The sequence below is a fragment of the Carcharodon carcharias genome, chromosome 20 (assembly GCF_017639515.1).
Source record: "Carcharodon carcharias isolate sCarCar2 chromosome 20, sCarCar2.pri, whole genome shotgun sequence".
Taxonomy (NCBI): Eukaryota; Metazoa; Chordata; class Chondrichthyes; order Lamniformes; family Lamnidae; genus Carcharodon; species Carcharodon carcharias.
This window is the reverse complement of record NC_054486.1, coordinates 74,557,025-74,579,000: the sequence shown is the minus strand read 5'-3', so window position 1 is coordinate 74,579,000 and position 21,976 is coordinate 74,557,025. Positions and strand designations below refer to the sequence as shown.

General features: G+C 37.0%; 1 protein-coding gene across 2 annotated transcripts in view; it reads left to right on the top strand.

The window, feature by feature from the left end:
* tecpr2 (tectonin beta-propeller repeat containing 2) overlaps positions 1 to 18,033 on the top strand; it is a 120,867-nt gene extending 102,834 nt beyond the window's left edge. The window contains exons 17-19 of one of the 2 annotated variants that reach the window (XR_005946214.1): positions 11,035 to 11,176; positions 12,877 to 13,026; positions 14,680 to 14,699. Coding sequence is in view for 1 of the 2 variants with exons in the window: in XM_041213868.1 (XP_041069802.1) it covers positions 11,035 to 11,176; positions 12,877 to 13,026; positions 14,680 to 14,837 (450 nt within the window). In the remaining variant the exon portion in view is untranslated. Of the gene's footprint in view, positions 1 to 11,034; positions 11,177 to 12,876; positions 13,027 to 14,679 lie in introns of both variants that reach the window. The other variant, XM_041213868.1, reaches the window with a different exon arrangement.
* The last annotated feature ends 3,943 nt before the right edge of the window (positions 18,034 to 21,976 follow it).

Below are 21,976 nucleotides of genomic sequence, written 5' to 3'. Positions count from 1 at the left end.
ATCAGATAGCAGTCATGAACTAAAGTTAGAATCATAGCAGACACTAACTTAACCATAAGAAAATAATTAGTAGATAACAAGGCCAGTCCAATTATGTCAGTGATTCAGATGTAACTGATTAAAAATTTGTAGTGAATTCTAAAATTTCTATAAATTGATGAAATTAGTGTAGGATTAGATTCTTTAGATTAACAGCATTGGAGATAATTAGTATATTAAATAGATTAAAGTCTATATGCTAATAGTTAGCAATATTTTAGAACTTGCGTGACTTTGTCCTTATGAGCTGATGTAGTTGAATTGGTTGCTTTACCTTTCTCTGGGAGGATGATGTTAGCTTTCTGAGACAAAATAGTGATGAACTCCATAGGTGCTTTCCATTCCTGTTCAATTCCCTGCTCCTGGGTGAATTCATCTTCTGCACGGGCAGCTGTATCTGGACTAACTGGTGTAAATTTCCTATCCTTCGACCTTGGGGGAAATAAGTAGATCTAAATGACACACTTGCATCTGGCTGGTAAATCTGTACAATCTTGACTTCTGCAACCTTCTAACTCCCAGAGATGCATGTTCCTATTTTACAGAGACACCCATCCACATATACTAGATAAAGTACTACTAAATGAAATAGAAACTAAAGTCACAGCTTCAGTGTCAAAAACACTATTGTGCACATCCATAATTTCCAAATACAATTCTCCAATTGTATTGACCAATCTGAGTAACATATTGGAAGAGCTCAATCCTTCTCGTGTCAATCATCTCACATAGCCCTGTTGATTCCCTTCAGATAATATCTAGATTAATGTGGCACCTTCACCTAAATATGCCAGATCTCTCATTCACTCCTTTGCTTTGTGCCATTGCTAAGAAATAGCCTCCAATCTATAATTTGGGATTTTAATTGTGTTGTGCCCAAAATTGCTTTTCAACATACAAGCTTCAGTAAGATGTGATGGTGCCAATTCTATGGAGCAGCAAATAAATTGAGCATTTGCTTTGCAAGTGTCCTTAGCTTTGTATGAGTAAACATTCTATTGTGAAGGGAGATTGAAACCATTGATTCCTTATGTTATCTTAAAAACGTGCTATTGTGAAGTTAGATTGTGAATACTAGTTCCTTGTAATATCTAAACATATACTGGGGACAGTAATTCTAATTAGGTTGCATTTTCAGTTCAAAAATCAGCTTTCAAAGAGGATTTTAAAAAAAATTCTTGTACTATTGGTGGTTAGCTTGTAGGTTATGAATTATATAGCTAGCATTTTTCGTGAAGCCCTTTGCACTTTAAATCTGTAATTAACTGCATACAGTGTATGTGTCTCCTAGGCAACATTTGGGGGATTTGAAACTAAGTATTTCTACGGTGGTCATGTAGAGGCCTTACTTGTATCAACAGCACTCTATAATGTACTGTCTAGACATTATCTAATACGTGAGGTGCTTATGAGATGCCATTAGCAGCTTTATGAAATAGCTTGGGATCCAACAATCGTTTCTTGTTTAGGATTGTAGGGGTGCTTATACAAAAAGACTTGGTATATATTTATCCAGTTTTTGATTATTCTAAACATTTTATGGACATTTTTATATAGCAAAATGCCCAGATTGTAGACATTTTTTTCATGATCATAGAAAAAATCTCAAATTCAAATATCAAGAATTGACTTGTGGAATTTATGATCACAAATTGCGAGACAGATTATAGATTTAAACAGAAGTGTGCTTATAGATGTACATCAAAGTATTTTTAAACCAGGATGAATAAGCCTTGCAACAAATGAGTGAAATGTGCTTAGATCAGTCTCTGGAATGGAAAACTAAAAGTAATCCTATAAAAATTATAACTTTTCATCTATTTGTTGTGTACTATGGGGAACCTAATGTTTGATTGGAATGCCTGCATTTTGAAGGCCCTTTTATCCATAAGCCATACATATTATTATTATCATCATCATCATCATCCTTCTATGTTGCATGTAGAATACTTCTTATTCCACATACACAAGCTGGAATTCTTCCACTGGTGGTAATAGCTGTGTAAGTGTGTAATAGTCAGCATGTGACAAGTGGGTTTTCAAATAGATGGGGGTGAAATCTTTGTCTTAAGAGTTTTCTTTGCAAATTTTTCTACCATTTAAGGCAGTTTCATCCTATAATCATTCCTCAGGAATATCCTGGTTTTACCACCTGTACAATTTATTTCCTTTGGAAGAAAAATCCAGGCACTGAGAATTTAATGTAATTTAATATTTTTAAAAAATGATTTCATATTATCCTAGGAGGAAATAAAGGAAAATAAATATGATTAGGGGTAAAGAAACAAATTCCTTTTCATTCAAAGGCTTACATGGGCTTACAGTTAAGCAGAAGAACAGCACTATTAGGATTTTTCATTAAGCTCTTGCTACTTGAATTCAGTCCACAGTGTGTGTGTGGCTATGGTGATTTGTTTGTGATTTGAAACCCCACAACTTCATTCCGGCATGTTTGTTTCAGGTTCAGGTTTCAGATCTTTTCTGAACATGTGCTGATGCAGCAACTAAGCTATGCAATGCTGAGGAAAGCACAAACAAGTTACTGAAAGACTAGATGTGACTGTTTTGTCAGCCCTTTGTATCCATTCTGATCGCACAATTTTGTTTCTCACTGTCCAGATCACTGCTCATGTTAAGGCAGTGCTTCCCATACTATTTTCCATTCTGATCCCATTTTAACACCTGAAAGCCTTATGAACTCTTTCCTGGCATGGAAGTCATTACAAAATTGTCACATTTTTCCTGGTAGTCTATAATTGTGAAAGAGAGGTAACTAATTTTGTTGCTGAGATGTGACTTCAGACCACAGCAATGTGGGTTGACTCTTAATGTCAAATGGCTAAGCAAGCCACTCAGTTTTGTCAAATCACTGCAGAAAAGTCAAATCAGAATAAAACAGGACAACCAAGTGGCATCAGCTTGGGCTTAGAAATGTCATTGGCATCCCCACCTAGTCGACCTTGCAAAGTCCTCCTCACTAACATCTGGAGATTTGTGCCAAAATCAGGAGAGCTGTCCCACAGACTAGTCAAACAACAGCCTGACAATCATACTCAGCAAATCATACCTTACAGCCAATATCCTAGAGTCCTTCATCAAATCCCTGCGTATATCATGTCCCACTGGCAGCACAGACCCAGCAGAGGTGGCAGCACAGTGGAATGCAGCCTGGAGGAAGTGGCCCTGGGAGTCTTCAACATTGACTTTGGACCCCATTAAGTTTTATGACATCAGGTCAAACATGTGAAAGAGAGCCTCCTGCTGAAACCACCATCATTCTCTCACAGCTGATGAATCAATACTGCTCCATGTTGAACAGCACTGAGGGTAGCAAAAGCACAATATACTCTGGATGTGGGACTAACACCACTACTGATGGAGCTGGCCGAGTCCTGAAGGACATATCTGCCAGACTAGGCCTGTGGCAAGTGATGAGGGAACCAACAAGAGGGAAAAGCCTACTTGACTTCTCCCTCACCAATCTACCTGATCAACCTGTCTAGATGCATCTGGCCATGACAGTATTGGTAAAAGTGACCACCACACAATCCTTGTAGAGATAGTCCCATCTTCACACTGAGGACACTCTTCATAATGTCAAGTTGCACAACTATCAGTGTTAAAAGGGATAGATTCTGAACAGATCTAGCAGCTCAAAACTAGATGTCCATGAGGCACAGTGGGCCATCAGTAGCAGCAGAATTGTATTCAGCCACCACATATGTAACCTGATGACCTGGTGTATTCCTCACTCTACATTATTATCAAGTCAGAGAATCAACTCCCGTTCAAGACGAGTGCAGTAGAGCATGCCAGGAGCAGCACTAGGCATACTTAAAAATGAAGTGCCAACCTGATGAAGTTATAAATCAGGATCAAATCATTCCTTAAGCTTCCAAATTCTAGAGAATACAACCCTAATTTATGTAATATCTCTTTGTAATTTAAACCTTGGAGTACAGGGATCATTCTGGTAAATCTATGCTGCACTTCCTTCAAGGCCACTATATCCTTCCTAAATTCTGGTGCCCTAGAACTGCTCAGTACTACAGGTGTGGCCTAACTAGGGCTTTATGTAGTCGAAATATGATATCGACCTCCTCAAAGTCTAGTTCTCTAGATACAAAGGTCAGCATTCCATTATGTATACCAGTTTGTCACATTTAACAATCTATGCACCTAGATCCCCATGTCTCTTTGGACTTCCACTGCTTCTAGCTTTTCATTATTTAGAAAGTACTGCATTCTATCCTTGTTAGGTCCAAAGTGGATGACCTCATATTTGCCTACATTGAAACCCATTTGCCACAGGTTTACCTGCCCATGTAATATATCAATATCTCTTTGTAATTTTAAGCATCCATCTACATTGCTTACAATGCCACCTATCTTTGCAACATTGACAAATTTGGATATGTGGCCTTCTATTCTGTCATCTAGGCCCTTTATTATAAACACTGAATAGCTTATGCCTGGGCAACTGAACTAAATTTAAAACTTCTCAAAATGTTAATATAGACTGGGAAAGTAATAGTGTAAAGGAAGGGGGTGGGATTTTCTGAAATATGTTCAGAAGTTTCTTTGATCAGTTTGTTTCTAGCCCAAAGTGAAGGAGGTGTTTTTGGATCTGGTTCTGGGGAATGAAGCGGTTCAAGCAGATCAGATATTAGTAGGGGAACAGTCAGAACAATGATCATAGTATCACAAAGTTTAGGTTAGCTATAGAAAAGGGCAAAGAGCAATCTAAAGTAAAAATACTTAATTGGAAAAGAGCCAATTTCATTGGGTGGAGGACAGATCTGTCCCAGGTAAATTGAAATCAAAGATTGTTAGGCAATATTGTAATTGAACAATGGACTACCTTTAAAGAGGAGATGGCTCAAGTATATTTGAGGGACATTCCCGTCGAGGGAGAGATAAGGCAGCCAAAGTTAGAGCTACCTGGATGATGAAAGAGAGCAAGATGAAGGAGGAAAAAGGGTGTGTATGACGGACATCAAGTTGATGAAACAAGATAAATTCAGGCTGGATATAGAAAGTACAGAGAAGGGAAAAGGGGATCTGCAAAGACAGTGAAAAGAGACTGGTAGCTAACACAACAGGGAATTCAGAAGTCTTCTATAAGCATATAAATAGTAAAAAGCTGATCAGGGACCAAAAAGGAGACCAATGGGCAGCGGGCATGGCTGAGGTATGAAATAGGTACTTTGCACATCTGTTTACCAAGGAAGATGCTGCCAAAGTCATAGTGAAAGAGGAGGTAGTTGTGATACTGGATGGACTTAATTGATGGAGGTTTAAAAATAAGAAAGAGAGACTTGCATTTATATAGTGGCTTTCACAACCACGTGATGTCTCAAAAAGCACTTTACAGCCAATGAGGTATTTCTGAAATATAGTGACTGTTGTAACCTGGGAAACGTGGCAGCCAATTTTTGCACAGAAAGCCCCTACAAACAGCAATATGATAATGGCCAGATAATCTGTTTTAGTGATGAGGATTGAGAATAAACATTGGCCAGGACACCTGGGATCACTCCCTGGTCGTCTTTGAAATAACAGTGCCATGGGATCTTTTACTTCTACCTGAGCGAACAGACGGGCTTTTGGTTTAACATCCCATCTGAAAGATAGTACTAGAAAGGCTGACTGTGCTTAGAGCTGATAAATCACTAGGACCTGATGGGATGCATCTGAGAATGTGGAGGGGACAAAAGGGTGGAAATTGTGCAAGTGCTGGTCATAATCATTCAACCCTCCTCAGATACGATGCTGGTGCCAGAGAGCTGGAGAATTGCACATGTTGCACCCTTGTTCAAAAAAGGACATACAGATAAACACAGTAACTACAAGCCAGTCAGTTTATCATGGTGGTGCCATTTTAGAAACAGCAATACAGGACAAAATTAACAGTCACTTGGACAGTGTGGATTAATTAAGGAAAGCCAGCATGGATTTGTTGAAGACAAATCGTGTTTCACCTCATTTGAATTTTTTAGAAGAGAGCACAGGGTACAAAAATGAGAAAGTTATGATGAACCTTTATAAAACACTGGTTTGGCCTCAACTGGCGTATTGTGTTCCAATTCTGGGCACCATAATTTAGGAAAGAGAATGTGAAAGCATTCGAGATTTATGAGGATGATTCCAGGGATGAGACACTTCAATTGTATGGATAGATTGGAGAAACTGCAGTTGTTCTCCTTGGAGAAAAGAAGGTCGAGAGGATATTTGATGAAGGTGCTCAAAATCATGAGGTCTCTAGACTGAATAGATGGAAAGAAACTGTTCCCAAAGGCAGAACATTCAAGAACCAGAGGACACCAATGTAAAATGATTAACAAAAGAATCAAAGGCAACATGAGAAGAAGTGTTTTTACACAGTGAGTGGTTGAGGTGTGGAATACACTCCCTGAGAGAGTGTTGGAGGCAAATTAAATCATGGCTTTCAAAAGGGAATTGGATAAGCATCTGAAGGGAAAAGGGTTAACAGGAAAGATGAGGGAGTGGCTAAATTTGCTCTTGCAGAGTCCTGGCACAGACTCGATGGGCTGAATGGCCTCCTCTGCTGCAGCCATTCTATAATTCTAAATTTGTATATACTTATCCACTTGTTTAACATAATATACCATAGCTTTGTACAGTCTTGGAGAACTGAATTTCATGGATCATAGAAATGCACACCACACATAGAATATAATTCTATGAACAAGTATCAATATTATAAGGAAGTGTTCTGTTCTCTGAAAATTTTAGTAATCACCATTATATGCAAATGCAATTGTCACACATTTGTAGGAAAACTTAGCACAAAATAAGAAGATATGACAGGCACCCATTATCTACTACCATATTGTGCTAAACCACATCTTAATAAGCACAGCATATGCCGAATAGTCTAATGCACAACTGTGCCTTGAAATATGTATTAAGCAGAAGAAATTAGTATTTTACAAAATATTTTCTCAACTTTTAATGATTTTTGTGAGTTATTGCAGAGCAATTGAATTTGTTATAAAATACTGAGTGGTATTTTGGATTAGACTGTTCTTTTGCATTATTGGAGATGACTGCTTTTGAAACATTAGAACAGCACACACATAGTGGTGTTAATACAATGAGATATCCAATTCCACAAAATATATAAATATATTATGTCATCCTGACAATTGTTTCTTCAGCTTAGATTTGCTTTAAATCTCTGATTACTTTACGTGGATTCTTTTAAAATTAATTTTTGAAAAAAATATTATTAGAGTATCATTCAGTACTTCCTGGATGGGCCTTTTTAAGGTTTTGGCTTACCACGATGATGTTGAATAATCCTGTAATACAACTGGAATGTCAGAACTAGTTTTAATACTGTAATAATCAAATCCTACAAAAGTATATATTCTTAAGTTCCCCGCATTTCTGTTTTTTTTTTTGCTCTTTCCTTCTCTTCTCTTCTCTCTCTTTCTCTAACTAGAGCACGATTCTTCAGTGCAGTAGTGAGGAATGCTTTTGAATGGGACACTAAACACAGTATCGGTTTTGCTACTACTCCTGTGCTTGTAAAAGATTGCATGGCACTGTTCAAAGTAGAACACGGAGTTCTGGTATCCTGGCTAACGTTCCTCCCGAAAGCAGCATCCTAAGAACAGATGACTTGTCGGTCATTTCATTTGCTGTTTCTGCGATTTTACAATGGGAAATTAACTGCCGTGCTTGCCTACTTAACAAATGACTGCACCTCAAATTAAATTAATTGTACTTGAAATGATTGAGGCATTCTAAGGACATGAATGGTGCGATATAAATTAAAGTTTTTTTTCTTTCCCTTCCTTTTTTAAATTTTAACTTGTGATCAGCTAGGGAAATAGACATCAGTTGTTGAACTGGTAACTGCTAAAGTTCAACCCTGTTTGGCTGGAAAGCAATTCTAAAATACAGTTTTCAGCGAACCTGGAGATGGACTTAGTTTTCCTCACTAATACTGTTGGAGTTGAAGCATTGATGCCCCTACTTGAGCCAACCTCCATTGCTACAAAACATCCAACAATGTAACTTATGGGCAGTCAAGAGCAGCAATCATACTAAAATGATATTGTTCTCAAATTAGTTGATATTAAACAAATTGCATTGGCTTCCACGCTGCTACATAGACAGCACATGGATGGTTAACATTTCATGTTTTGCCCTTTAAATACTCATCCAACAGAATTTGAATTAGAGTGGTGAGGGTAGGAAGCTTCTATTTCTCAAACTATAGACAAACTAAAAGGAGGAATTTAGGTATTTCTGAAAAAGAGACATGCTACCTAAGGTTTTTGTCTTGAACTCATCAGGATAGCTCGCAAGAAATTACCAAACTAACGGGGAACAACAATTTATGCTGCATGAGAAGAGTATTCTGATTGGTGGTGTTGTCATTGAGAGTCAGTTGGGCTTGCAGTATGGCTCACTTATGTGTGCTAGCAGCCACATGTATTCATGCACAGGGCCCTGTCCTTTGCAGACAGAAGGAACATGTGTACACTTTGCAATTTTTTCAAAAGTTTAGGGAACAGTCATACCCGGGTTCATTCCACAGGGCAATGCCTTGACCAGAGTCTACCTAGCTAGTTTGAATTTGAATAAAGCTGGGCAGCTAACTGCTCCATACTGCATTCTCCATGGCAACGCCTCCACCAATCAGTTCACTTGCCAAACCAATCAACACTCTCTTCTCATGCAGAATAAATTGTTGTTCCCCCGTTACAATTTGGTAATTTTTGCGAGCTATCATGATGAGTGCAAGACGAGAAGCTTAGATAGCATGTCTTTTTTTTCAGCAATGCTCAAGTTCTGCACTGCTAAACGACTGTGAGAAATTTAATTATAAATGTACTGAAGGCATTGCCAATTATTGACCACCTTTTGGTATCCACAAATATATTGTGACCTTTTCCGTAAGGCTTAGAGCTAGCTATAAACTGAATGATCATTCTGGAATAGTTCATGTTGTAATAAGAGATGGTCATATTTCTTTTCCTCCCATTTCTCTTCTCTCATGTGCCTCCACCCTGCTACTTCCCAGAGTTAGTTGGTTGGGTACAGTCCTCAGAGCCCCATAGTTCTCTGATACCTTAACCAAATGTAAATTCTTCATGTTCAAGTTTAGAAGAGTGAGTGATATTGGGCTCTTCATCTGTAGAGGTATCGTAGTCCACCCTGTTCTTGTCTAATATTCTATGTATGAATGTTCTAGACAGGAATCACTGGAAGTCAGAAGCGAGAACACTAGATTTTTTAATGAAATCGAGACAGTTATTCTGGTGCCTTATCAACTACTCAGTAATGATGGCCTGTATGGCTGCAGGTTGCCTGTAATCCAGCCGTTTTTGCCCCTTTTGAGATACTGATGAATAATATCCCATGAGTAGCCTGGAACCATTACAGTTGTACTATTTTCTAAACAGTAACAAATAAATATGCATGTTATATCAACTGATTTACACATGGTGGGGGAGTACAATAGAACTTGCAAGCAGCTTTGATTGTATACAAAGGTATTTATAGCTATGCAAGAGCATTCTAATGAAGACTTGTCAAGACTTGAGTGGCAAAGAATCGCCAGCTAATAAACTAAGGAAAGGTATTTGGCGACCTTAGTCAATGCAGGCTCTATCCTAGAGGGCTTGAACTTGATTGGGCTGAAAATTGCAGGCTAGGTCATACAGAAGCAGAAAGCTCTTGCCTGGGTCGGGTCTCTTTCAGCAGGTGGCATTTCAATTGATCTATTTGGCCATAAACAAAGGTTCTGTATATTGCCATGTAACCAATAAAAACAATTGCAGAGGAATTCCCTCTATTTTGTTCATGCATTTATAACTGTGCTACTAACATTATACTGTTTGAGCAAGATAGATATTTTTCAAATATTTGCCTAAATCTAGTAAATTGAAAGTGAACTACAATGGTAGCAATAAGTTGGGAATATATTGTTTGAATGATATATTAATCAGTGAATTAGGCAATAAGTTTAATTTTTGTGTATCAATGTAAATCTACTACTTTTGAACAATAGTAGTGTAGTATGGAAGAACACAGCAGAAAAATGACTTGCATTTAACCTACCCATTTGTTTACAGAATTCCAGCTACTTTCATTTATCATCACTTGATGAAAACCATGGTGAAGGCTATCAATAAATTCACTGTAAATATTGTATGGAGAAAAATCTGCTACCCTTTTCATGATGCTACCAGCACTCCACAACAGAATGTTATTTTCCCCACTTTTATAAGTGCATTTACAATGCAGTCAGCTTCCAGCTAAAAAAAGTTCTTTTTACACAACTTGACACCTGTCTCCTTGTAACTTTAATGTTCCTGTCCAGAAAGAAGCTTGTGCATATCTTTCACACTTACGTGCAAAAGAGCAGAGAGAAAACAAAATCCAGAAGAACTGGAATTGTATTTTTATCGCAATCACCATAGTCAGTGGACTTGATAATACATCTTCTCTGTATAGCAATGTATTCTCATTTCCCCAAAAGATCCGCTAGAGGGTGTGAATTTTATGTTCATCTGCAACTTAATAAAAAAAAATGCCGATATGGATTAATTTCCTACCTATCACACTTGAATTACTGTAGCACACTTTTTGGTTTTTTCCCTTTCTAAAAACAAGCAAGTAATTTAGGAAGTTTATTTCAGGAACAGACCAACTGCAGCCTCTTAATTGATCCGATTAATCATTTTTTAAAAAAAAGACAAACAGCCAGGTTTCTGACTCTTGAGTAACAAATTCTGATCGAATGTACCTAATGTTTACATAACTGCAGTTAGACTTTTGTGCCCTTTTAAAAGTGCACAGATTCAATTTAGCTGACTAAGATATGGTGTAGCACTCCAGTGGTTATGCAACAGTGTATCTGTGTGTATACAAATATATAGCTATGGAGATAAATTTTAGGATTTTGATTTCTTAAGGTTTAAATGTGATGTTTTCAACCAACTTTTCTACTTAAAGCCTTTAGGAACACAACTGATCAGCATTTATTCCAGTCCCAATGACCAGATGGTTTGGGCCATTGACAGTCGAGGAAATGTGCATGTGCGAGTTGGAATAACAGAAGCAATGCCTGTAGGCACTGATTGGGAACATGTGCCAGGTAAAAGTAGAAATCATTTGTATGTTTTAACTACCTTGCTTAATAAGTTCACTGTATTATATTCTTATCAGCAGTTGAAGTAAGATTAGCTGTCCTACAGCTTCCTATATTATTCTTGTCTCCAGTTTTAAAGACTGAGGGCATGTTTGCTGTCCTCTGACACAATTTGCCTTTCCTCAGAATTTGTCAAACTGTTACCAAGACCATCTTTGTTTCATCCCAAACTTCTCTTGAGTATTTGGATGCAACTCCAACAACACTCGAAGCTCAACACCATCCAGAACAAAACAAAAACAGAATTACCTGGAAAAACTCAGCAGGTCTGGCAGCATCGGCGGAGAAGAAAAGAGTTGACGTTTCGAGTCCTCATGACCCTTCGACAGAACTAGTTCTGCCAGACCTGCTGAGTTTTTCCAGGTAATTCTGTTTTTGTTTTGGATTTCCAGCATCCGCAGTTTTTTTGTTTTTATCACCATCCAGAACAAAGCACTTGATTGGCATCACAACAAATACTTTATGTATGCACTCCCTCTGCCACCGATGCACAGTGGCAGCAATGGGTACCATCTACGAGATGCACTGCAGCAACTTGCCAGGGCTGCTTCAGCAAACCTATGGTCTCTACTGCCTAGAAGACCAAGGCAGCAGGTGCACTGGAACACCATCACCTGCAAGTTCTCCCCCAAGTCGCACATCTTCCTGACTTGGAAAAATATCACTATCCTTTCGTCAGTGCTGAGTTAAAATTCTGGAACTCCCTCTCCAATAGCACTGTGGATGTACTACACCACATGGACTGCTGTGCTTTTGGAAAGTGGCTCACCACCACCACCTTGTTATGGGCAATTGGGATGGGCAATAAATTCTGGCCTTGCCAGTGACATCCATGTCCTGTGAATGTACAATTTTAAAAAACTTACCTAGTGCTTCTATAATCCTAATAACCACCCCTTCTTTGAAATAGGCAAAGTACTTTGTATTTATGCCATTTCTTCATTCTCCACTACAAGCTTGCCTCCTCCATCTCTTAGCTGATGTAACTCCACTATGATTATGTTGCAGTTAATGTGCAATTTTCTTTAAATAAACAACTTATTGTTGTACATTTGCCAATTTTCTCTCGTAGTTTATCTTAGCCTTTTTAAACTTCCTTTTTGCTGCGTTTCCTGTGTTCATTGAGTTTAATTTTTATTATCTGTCCTGTAAGCTCTAAATGCTCCTTTTAAAATTGTTGTTCCCATTCACCCACAGAACGCTAATTATTTATTTCCTTACTGAAACATATTTGATTTTTACCCTTTCCATTTTCTGTTTAAGTATTTCCCATGGTTGTTATGTGATTCTGTTTGGTGTTTTTTACCTTCCTTCTGTTTAATCTGGACCTTGTTGTCTCAATTTTTTTTTTCCAATCTAACCACTTGTCCTCCACTTTTTCTATTCTTGCACTGATCCTAATTATGTTATAATCACAGCTTCCCAAATGTCCCCCTACTGTGAAATTGCCTGTGCTTTCTTACCCAGAACCAGGTTTTCTGCTTCGTTGAAGCAGTGATTGAAGGGTAGTGTGTATTGATAAATTACTTTTTTAAGGAATTGATTTAAATACTGGGAGGTCAACAAAAAGAATAATCTATTTCTCATGTCTTACAACTTTTAGAACTACTTTAAAGTTCCACACAATAACTTAAGCATATTTACAGGTTTACAGGCAAGTCAATTAACTGTGAGTTACAGAACAGTGTGGGTACGTTGTTCTAATGGAGACATAGCACGTCGTTATGGAATAACTAATAAAAACCCTGCAGGCGATTATTGGAAAAAAATTCCCGGCAATGTGATTTGCTTAACAGGTAGGTTGGTAGAAAACATATGTGCACAAATTAATTTTTCCTCACAATAAATACATACAACTCATTGTCCAATTTCCAGTTAAAGTTCAGAACGTTTATTGATTTCACGAATGTCCCCTAAAATGATGCTTATTAGATCATACTTCACAAAAAAATAACTTGTGGTTATACCTGTTGTAATCAAATCTGGATAATTGAAGTTGATTCTTTGAGACAGAGCGCGCTTGCTGGACCTAATGTTCTTTTCCAATTCGTAGTAATATTTCCAGGAGCTACATAACAATTGGAGGATGTTTACCTTAAAATCTGATGTCATAAGTTATCAAATTTTGTGGATGTTGTTCCCATGCAAACTTGAGTTGTATTGATGTAAAAATTAATCGTTTAATTAGACAGCAAAAGAATAAGAATTGAGTATGCATTAATGACAGTTAATGCACGCATATGCACACAAACACTGACACATTGTTATAGTCTGTGATTAAGTTCTGTTAGGAAGAGTGTTGATCATCATTTATGAAGAGGCATTAATAAGTGAGGGAAAAACCAAGCACTTACAATTGTCTCTGCACATTCGAATTTCCAAATTTAGTAAAGAACTATATACTTGACCAATAATATTCAAAGTTTTTGTACATTAAAAATATAAGTAGTGATTATTTCTGGCAATAAAAGTCAAAGTTTTTTTAAACATACTTTTAGTTCCATTGAGTGATTTGAAGCATAGATTCAGAAATTTCAATTATAACTAGCCTCCTACCATTGAGACAGTACAAACAGCCTGGTATGACAGCATACTTTACCTTTGGTGACTACAGAATAGCATCTTAGCAATTTTACTTTCACAGCTGATGGTCTGCAACTGTGGATATGTAATCTCAGTGTAAATTTGAACCATTTTTTTCTTTCTACAGTATGAAGTTACCAATGGTCTTCCAATATCAAACTTACCATCTTCATCCATCAGCTTAGATATTAAATGTGCAGTTTTTCAGCTGCCACAGACAAAGGTGATGTCACTGGTAACTAGCATTCAAACATCTTCACTCTCAGCAGAGAATCATGTGAAAGCAATTTATCATAGAATCCCTGTTTATTTTCATCCTGCCACCCATGTCCTGCTTTCATTGGCAATGATCATTATTCCTGGAATCCGATGACCCTGCTGACTGAAATTTGATTAAATTGGCAATGATTAGGGTTTGAAAGCCTGCAACCACTTGGTTTGCATAACACAGTACATCACCAAGGTTTGTTTATCCACTGACTTATCAGGGTTATAACTGCTGGCATTGACTGTTTGTTTAACTTCACGAACATTTTACCTGACTGTGGTGAAGTAATTATTTGGTACTTGGATAAACTTCCAAAATTATTTTCTAAACTGGGACATTTTGTGATTTTTTTTTTAAAAGAGCACACTACGAACTACTTTTACTACAATAATAAAATTGCATCTATGAGGATCCAGTATCAGTTTGTCCCCTTTTAGAGAAGTTGCTATATGAATTACTACTTCATACTGGTTGAAAGAGTTCTTACTTTGATGTTAAATGAATTGCAATGTTTATGTTTGTTTCACATTATTTCATTTGTTTGGATGTTTGTTTCCAAGCTTTTTAATTACATTTGATGTTCCTACTTTCTTTCTAGTTACTCCTCAAGATGAACTTTGGGCCATTAGTACTGGAGGCTCCCTTCTTCAGCGACTTACCAAGAATTTTAGTCACGCTGATACATTAATTAATCTGAACCGTATTACTCTTTTGGGTCAACCTGAGGACTTTGATGATGAGTGGGAGGTCATCTGAAAATCAGAGGCATTACAACTTGCAGCATTACAGGCTCTTAATCAAGTCATGAATATTACCTATTCCTTTATTTTATGTAAATTGTTAGTCTCATTAGGGTTAACTGTTGCATTGTTAAAAATTTTGTACAAATTTCTTTTGTGCTTTCAATATAAATGTAATTAATGCATCTTTTGTGGCCCTGCCAGTATCAGTATACAAACAGGTACATTGTTCAACAAAGTAGTTAAAGGGCTTGAAATGCTACCTTCTAATTGATAACTGTTGACTCAGTATGCTTTTACAGCAGTGTGTTACATTTCGACTGGCTTTCTGCACCTAATCACTTATTAATCCATGTATCGACCCTCTGGATTGTTGCTTTCCCATTGATATTTGAGATACCTACTTTGTCTATTGTTTTCTTAACTTATGTAAACTGGACATTAGACAAATCGGGAACAACAAACTTGCACATCAAATAGCAATAAGAGCAGAAGTTGGCACACTTTATTGATGCAAAAATGATTTGCAAGCTGTAGTTATGTTATTGTCTTCTTGTTTTATTACCACCTTCCTACTCCTGCTAGGAAGAGAAGCGACCTTGAACAGGGGTGATCACGCCACATTTGCACTTCCATAAATGATCAAGAGTAAATGTATTTTTGCAAAGCAGGAATGATTTTTGTCAGTGACTTAACAAATATAGTAATGGCACTAGTTTGACTGAAAGCAAGTGAATTTCCCTGAACTGAATCACTATATTCGATTTCAGATGAACCTGAAATTCAAACTAATTCCTGTAACTGGGAGTGGAGCAATCTCCAACTAAAAAAAATGACCAGGCTATCATAAATTCATTTTTAGAAAAAACATTAATATTGTAGAATAGTGTAAATTAGAATTTGGAACTTATTTGTTTTGGAGCACTATTATTTAAGGTGCTTCTAACTGACAATTATAGTCGAAAAAAATCTTCATTGATAGGAGTTGTAGATGACTGCGTAGAACATTACTAAAGAGTCTGTCTATCTTAGTCTTGTGGAAGCAAGTTTAAATAGATCAGATTTTGCTGTTAAATGATTATGCTAGCTTCCAAAAAAGCCTTATTAAATACATTGTTTAATGTAAATAGTATATGTGCTCAACTGTAATAGTAATTTGAAATTTAAATGCTTTTTTGCAATTTTTTTTACTCAGTTTACAAACTGACATAACTTGGTTATAATCAAGTTATAGCCAAATGTCATTAGCAATGCTTTTGTGTGGAAGAAATAACAATGTTTACACTTGTCAGGTATATTAATCAAACTCTTGTGAATAGATTTCATACAGTTTGAGTACATTCTGAAAGTTTAGTTTGTTGCATTTTGCACTTTGAGCATTTCTAATGAGTACCTTGTGAAAACCAGATACTCCAGAACTTGTGGTAACCTACTTATCGCAAAATGGCTTATTATATTAATTGTACGGTATACTGTGTTCCTGTTAGATTGAAATGATGACTAACTTTATTTGTTTTGATCCAGGAGTCCATGAATGACACTTAATTTTCTTCTGTGTAAACAACTGAAAATATGAAATGTTTAAAAACAAAAATAGTTCACCCTGTGGAAAGTCACACATTCCACAAACAAGAACACTTTTTAAGAAAAACTAATTGTAGTTTTAGCGTTAATTTAACTATCTGAACATTATTAGTTCATTGTGCAACATTATCTTAATAATGAAGTTCTTTGGTCTACCTACCTAAATCCTTTAACTATGAAGGATTTGCATTGTGATGTTGTAGCTATGTAAAGAGATATGGCAGAGTTCCAGATAATTATCTGAAAATTAAACTTCTGAAACTTTACTCTTTATGTTGATAGTTGATTTGCTGTTTAAGTTGACACCAGAAAAGTCACTCAGAAGTTACTTTTCTGATCATTCAAGTTTACTTTGCAATTGGATATTCGGCAAAGTCTAAGTTTTTTTTAATTAATTTGATAGAATGATACCCATGATTTAGATGGGTAAAACCTAAAATATGATTTAAAAATAGAGAATGGGCGATGCAGTGATCACCATACTGCCCAGTCATCGGTGTTTGAATTCAGCCCAATTAATTAAAGTTTCATGAAAGGAATTAAAGTTTTTTTACCAGCTGTAATTGTGCTCCAATAAATGAACTTGCATAGTGTCATCTATGCTCATAATGTTTACAGGTCTGCAGCAAAAATCTGTATAGTTGAACAAAAATTGGCAGTATCACAGTTGTGAGTAATAGAAATATTCATATTGATCCAAGAGGAGGTGATCTGACCTGGGACGAATAATATTCTTGATCATGGTGCCCAGGTGCGAAAAATGGAAAATGTTTCACTGCTTGGGACCATCATCCCTTATTTTGTTAGACACAACAATATAAATGCAATATGAGATGAGACATTTTTGGACTATTACTTGCACCCACTCCAAATGTAATAGTGAAATTAGTTGTAAAAGTCTGCCCTTCTGTCAAGAAAGTAATTTGCAAATGTAAATGACTAACCTGATTAGGCCAACAAAATTTACCGTATCGTTTAAAAATATGAGCAATTTTATATGCCTTAAAGTTTAATTGCTCAATTTCATTTTCATTCTTTGAAAGTATTCCTAGTAATTGTTACTCATTCAGTGTTTTAGATGCAGTATATGAATTTAAAATATTTTTAAGCTGTTTAGTAAATGTGCCTCTAGTACATTATAATTTGGATTTGCCATGATTATTATATCCTGTGATGGATTGCATAATTGTTTGAGTGAGTAACCTGATTTAATATTTTCAAAGGAAAGCATGCATATATGTGACATTGCAACTTTGACTTGATTGTGATCTTTTTGATGTGGCATTCAAACATTTTACAGTCTGGAATACATATAGATAATAAAGTAAGTCATAGATTAATTGCACAGTAAATTGAAAAACTGTTGGCTGTGTCCGTATGAATTCACTGGAAAAGCTCTGGTGGTATTTAAGCCATGTTGTATCCAGAAGAATTTTACATGCATGCTCCTGCATTGTATATTTAATTCTTATTTATGAATGGTTTCTAATTACACCTAACAACAAAACTTATTTAAAAATGTTTATAATGTTTTACATGGTGTATCAAAGCTGGTACTGTTGCTGAAACAATACCTGTACATGGTTGCATACTCTTTAGCAAAAATGAAATAAAGATACTAAAAAATCTTTTCTACATGCATTTTATATAATATTTTTGAAGATTTTTTTCTATTAAAGTTAATTATATAATGTTCAAAGCATTATAAGTAGCATTTTTGCAGGGATTGGAGACTAATGAGATTGCACCCAGTCTATAATCAAATCTACAAGAGGATTATTAGTTTTCGTACAGCTTCTTGGAACACGTTGCTGCAAGAATTCCTTGACCTCTTTGTGCCTTTTCTCAATATAATAAAATTGCTTCAGAGTATAGTAGGATCATTGGGTTTTGTGCTTGTATTTTTCTCTTTGCTGTTACTCTCTTGGCTTACAGGGTAATGGGCCTCCAATTCAGATTGTTTATACAATGCTAAGCTCCCAGTGCAGAGCCTGTGTATTCATATCCATCTTAAATGTTCATCTTTGTTCTGATGAATATCATTTGTGCTGATTTCAGTAAACAGGTTTGTGTCACATCTAAAGTTTCAGGAATACTTTTGCTGAATCACTCATGACCCAGAGTGGACATCATCCTCTAATTGAGGGACAGCCAACAACTATGACTTTTCCTGATGCTGCCACTTCTGTACTTCACCTTTCAGAGTTCAGTAGAAAATTTAATCTATCTGGCACTGAGATTATGCCCATTACGCAAGTCCTAAAGGCTTTTTTTTTAAAAAAAAGCTTAGTTATGCTTTTTACCCCCACATGACAGTCTCTCAATATGATGGATGTACCTCTCGTTGTAGCATGAGATTGTTAGTAATTTGTAGCCACCCTATCCTTCAGACAACTGTAACATTCATAAACTCCCCATGCCATCAAAAACTATTAAGTCCTACACCATATTCAGCCTTAGCATTGGTAATCATAATAAACACAATAGCGTATTGCAAATGTTCCTTATCACAAGATTTTCTTTTTGTTTCTTCTGAAAGCTTTAACTCTTGCGAGGGCCTGGCTCCAGAGACACTGGCAGCTCCCCATATCCCCTTCTTCCTGTATTAGTCAACAAAATGCTATTTTTAAGACAGTAATTCCGAAATACCATTGATATCAGGCTCAAACTAGTTTTAATTTAGTCATCATCCTGCGTCAGTACATTAGACATTTCATGAGAGTCCAGTTTATATAAGCAGTTCCCAGTTGTTTGCCATGCTGAAAGAAGCTGAGACCATTGTCAATCAACAAGAAGGGCTGCCCAACCTCCTTTCAGGCAAAATGTTTGTATACAATAGGATGATTAGACAGAACTACTGCACTGTTTCTTTTGAAATTAGTCTCCTTTTACATGTGAATTATTTACCATTTTTAGATAAAAATTTTGGTAATTGCTTTGAAATGTGATTCTCTGCTGAAAATCCATCAGTGTTGATAAAAACAAAAAACTGGAAATCCAAAAAAAAAACAATTACCTGGAAGAACTCAGCAGGTCTGGCAGCATCGGCGGAGAAGAAAAGAGTTAACGTTTCGTGTCCTCATGACCCTTCAACAGAACTGATTTTAACTGAAAAATCAGTTCTGTTGAAGGGTCATGAGGACTCGAAACGTCAACTCTTTTCTTCTCCGCCAATGCTGCCAGACCTGCTGAGTTTTTCCAGGTAATTCTGTTTTTATCCATCAGTATTGGTTCTTTTCTTCATCCCATTCCTCCTCTTTCTTCTGAGGTATTACTGCCATACCTGCTGTCTCTAAAAGTGTAATTCAAACAAGGATGGCAGATGGCTCATGATGCTGCCAGCTCAATTAGAGTGGTGACAACTCTGAAGCCTCGGCAACGCCTCCTGGAAAGATGGGCTCTGCTGAGGAGTGCAGGAGACTTCAGCAGCACAAAGGTAGATTTTAAAAATAAAAATCAGAGGGGCCGAGCAGCTACCACCCGGATAACCCATTGGGACCGCAAGGGTTGTTCTTTATCCCTCAACCAACTTCACAAGAGACGGATTATCTGGTCATTATCCCATTGCTGTTTGTGGAAGTTGGCTGAGCACAAATTGGCTGTTATGTTACAACAGTGACTAGGCTTCAAAGAAGTACTTCATTTGTTGTAAAGCATTTTGAGATGTCCAGTGGTCATGAAAACCACTTCATGCAAGTTTTATTTCTTTGAGATATGAACATTTTTGTCTGTGTAATTTGTATATTTCATCATCTCGAGATGCGATTTCCTGCACGTATCTTTCAGCTCATTGTGCAGTCTGAGTACTGCCATCATCTGTGGTTATACTATAATAGAATTTATACAGGGTTCCAGCAGATTTTAATTGTGCCTTAAAACTGTAAAGTAATTCCCTCAGTGAAAACTTGACATTGTACATCAGTACCAGTATCAGTCACATCTAATCAGGCTCAACAGTTCCAATTCTCAGACACAATAATGAGAGACATGCTGTAAACCCACTGTTTTCCAGTAACTAAAGCTGCTTTCCTTAATAGTCATTGAGAATTCATATAACCACCATGGCAGCAGATAACACACCAGGATGTTTATTAGCCTGTGGTATATGCAATTCACCTGAGAGAGCATCACAGAGTCAGAGACCTGGACATAACAGCATGAACCTTACCAAGATGTACAAGATCGTAACTTGTATGAAATGTTTAACTGAGATGTGGGACAAAGGGCACAAGGTCAAACTAGTAGAAATGAATTGGATTGATGTCAGGAGAATGATCAACAGTTGGAAAGGAATTCAGGCTGAGCAGTGGAGAGAAAAGCTCAGGATCAAAAAATCAGAGGGCATGAAAAAAGATTAGCAAGTAAAGTTAAAGATAACCCAAAGATGTTTTACCAATACGTTAATGCTAAAAGGTTAATTAAGGAAAAAGTAGCACCTATCAGAGATGAAGATGGAAACTTGTGTGTAGATGTAGATGCACAGGCTATGGGAAGAGTTTTGAATGAATATTTTGTCTCCGTGTTTACATAGGAAAGGGAGGATGTAAATATAGTAGTCCAGGAGGAACATGGTGAGATATTGGACGGGATAGTCATAAAGAGAGAGGAAGTACTCGATGGGTTGAAATCCTTGAAAGTTGATAAGTCACCAGGGCCAGATGGATTGTTTCCGAGGCTGCTGAAGGAAGTCAGGGAGGAGATAGCAGATGCTCTGAGGATGATTTTCCAATCTTCATTAGATACAGGGGAGGTCCCGGAGCACTGGAGAAATGCAAATGTAGTTCCATTGTTTAAAAAGGGATCAAAGGAAATGCCAAACAATTATAGGCCAGTTAGTCTTACACCGGTGGTGAGCAAATTAGTAGAATCAATCCTGAGAGATAGGATTAACTGTCATGTGGAAATGCATGGACTAGTCAGGGATGTTCAGCATGGATTTGTTAAAGGAAGGTCTTGCCTCACAAATTTGATTGAATTCTTTGAGGAAGTGACAAGAAGGGTTGATGAAGGTAGTGCAGTGGATGTTGTGTACATGGATTTTAGCAAGGCATTTGACAAGGTCCCACATGGCAGATTGGTCAGAAAAGTTAAAGCCCATGGGATTCAGGGTAATGTGGCAAACTGGATAAAAGGTTGGGTTTGTAACAGGAAGCAAAGGGTAATGGTCGATGGATGCCCTTGCGAATGGAAAGTTGTCTCAAGTGGTGTTCCACAGGGCTCAGTGTTGGGACCCTTGCTGTTTGTGTTATATATTAACAATTTGGACGTGAATGTGGGGGACACGATTGGGAAATTTGCAGATGACACAAAGATTGGCCATGTAGTGGATGGTGCAGAGGACAGCCTTAATCTCAAAAATGATATAGACAGGTTGGTGGAGTGGGCAGTAAAGTGGCAGATGGATTTTAACATAGAGAAGCGTGAAGTCATACATTTAGGGAGGTCAAACAGTTACAGGGATTACACAATAAATGGGAATATACTAAGAGGGATAGATGAAATGAGAGATCTTGATGTACAAGTACACAGGTCCCTAAAGGCAGCAGTTCATGTAGACAAGGTTGTAAAGAA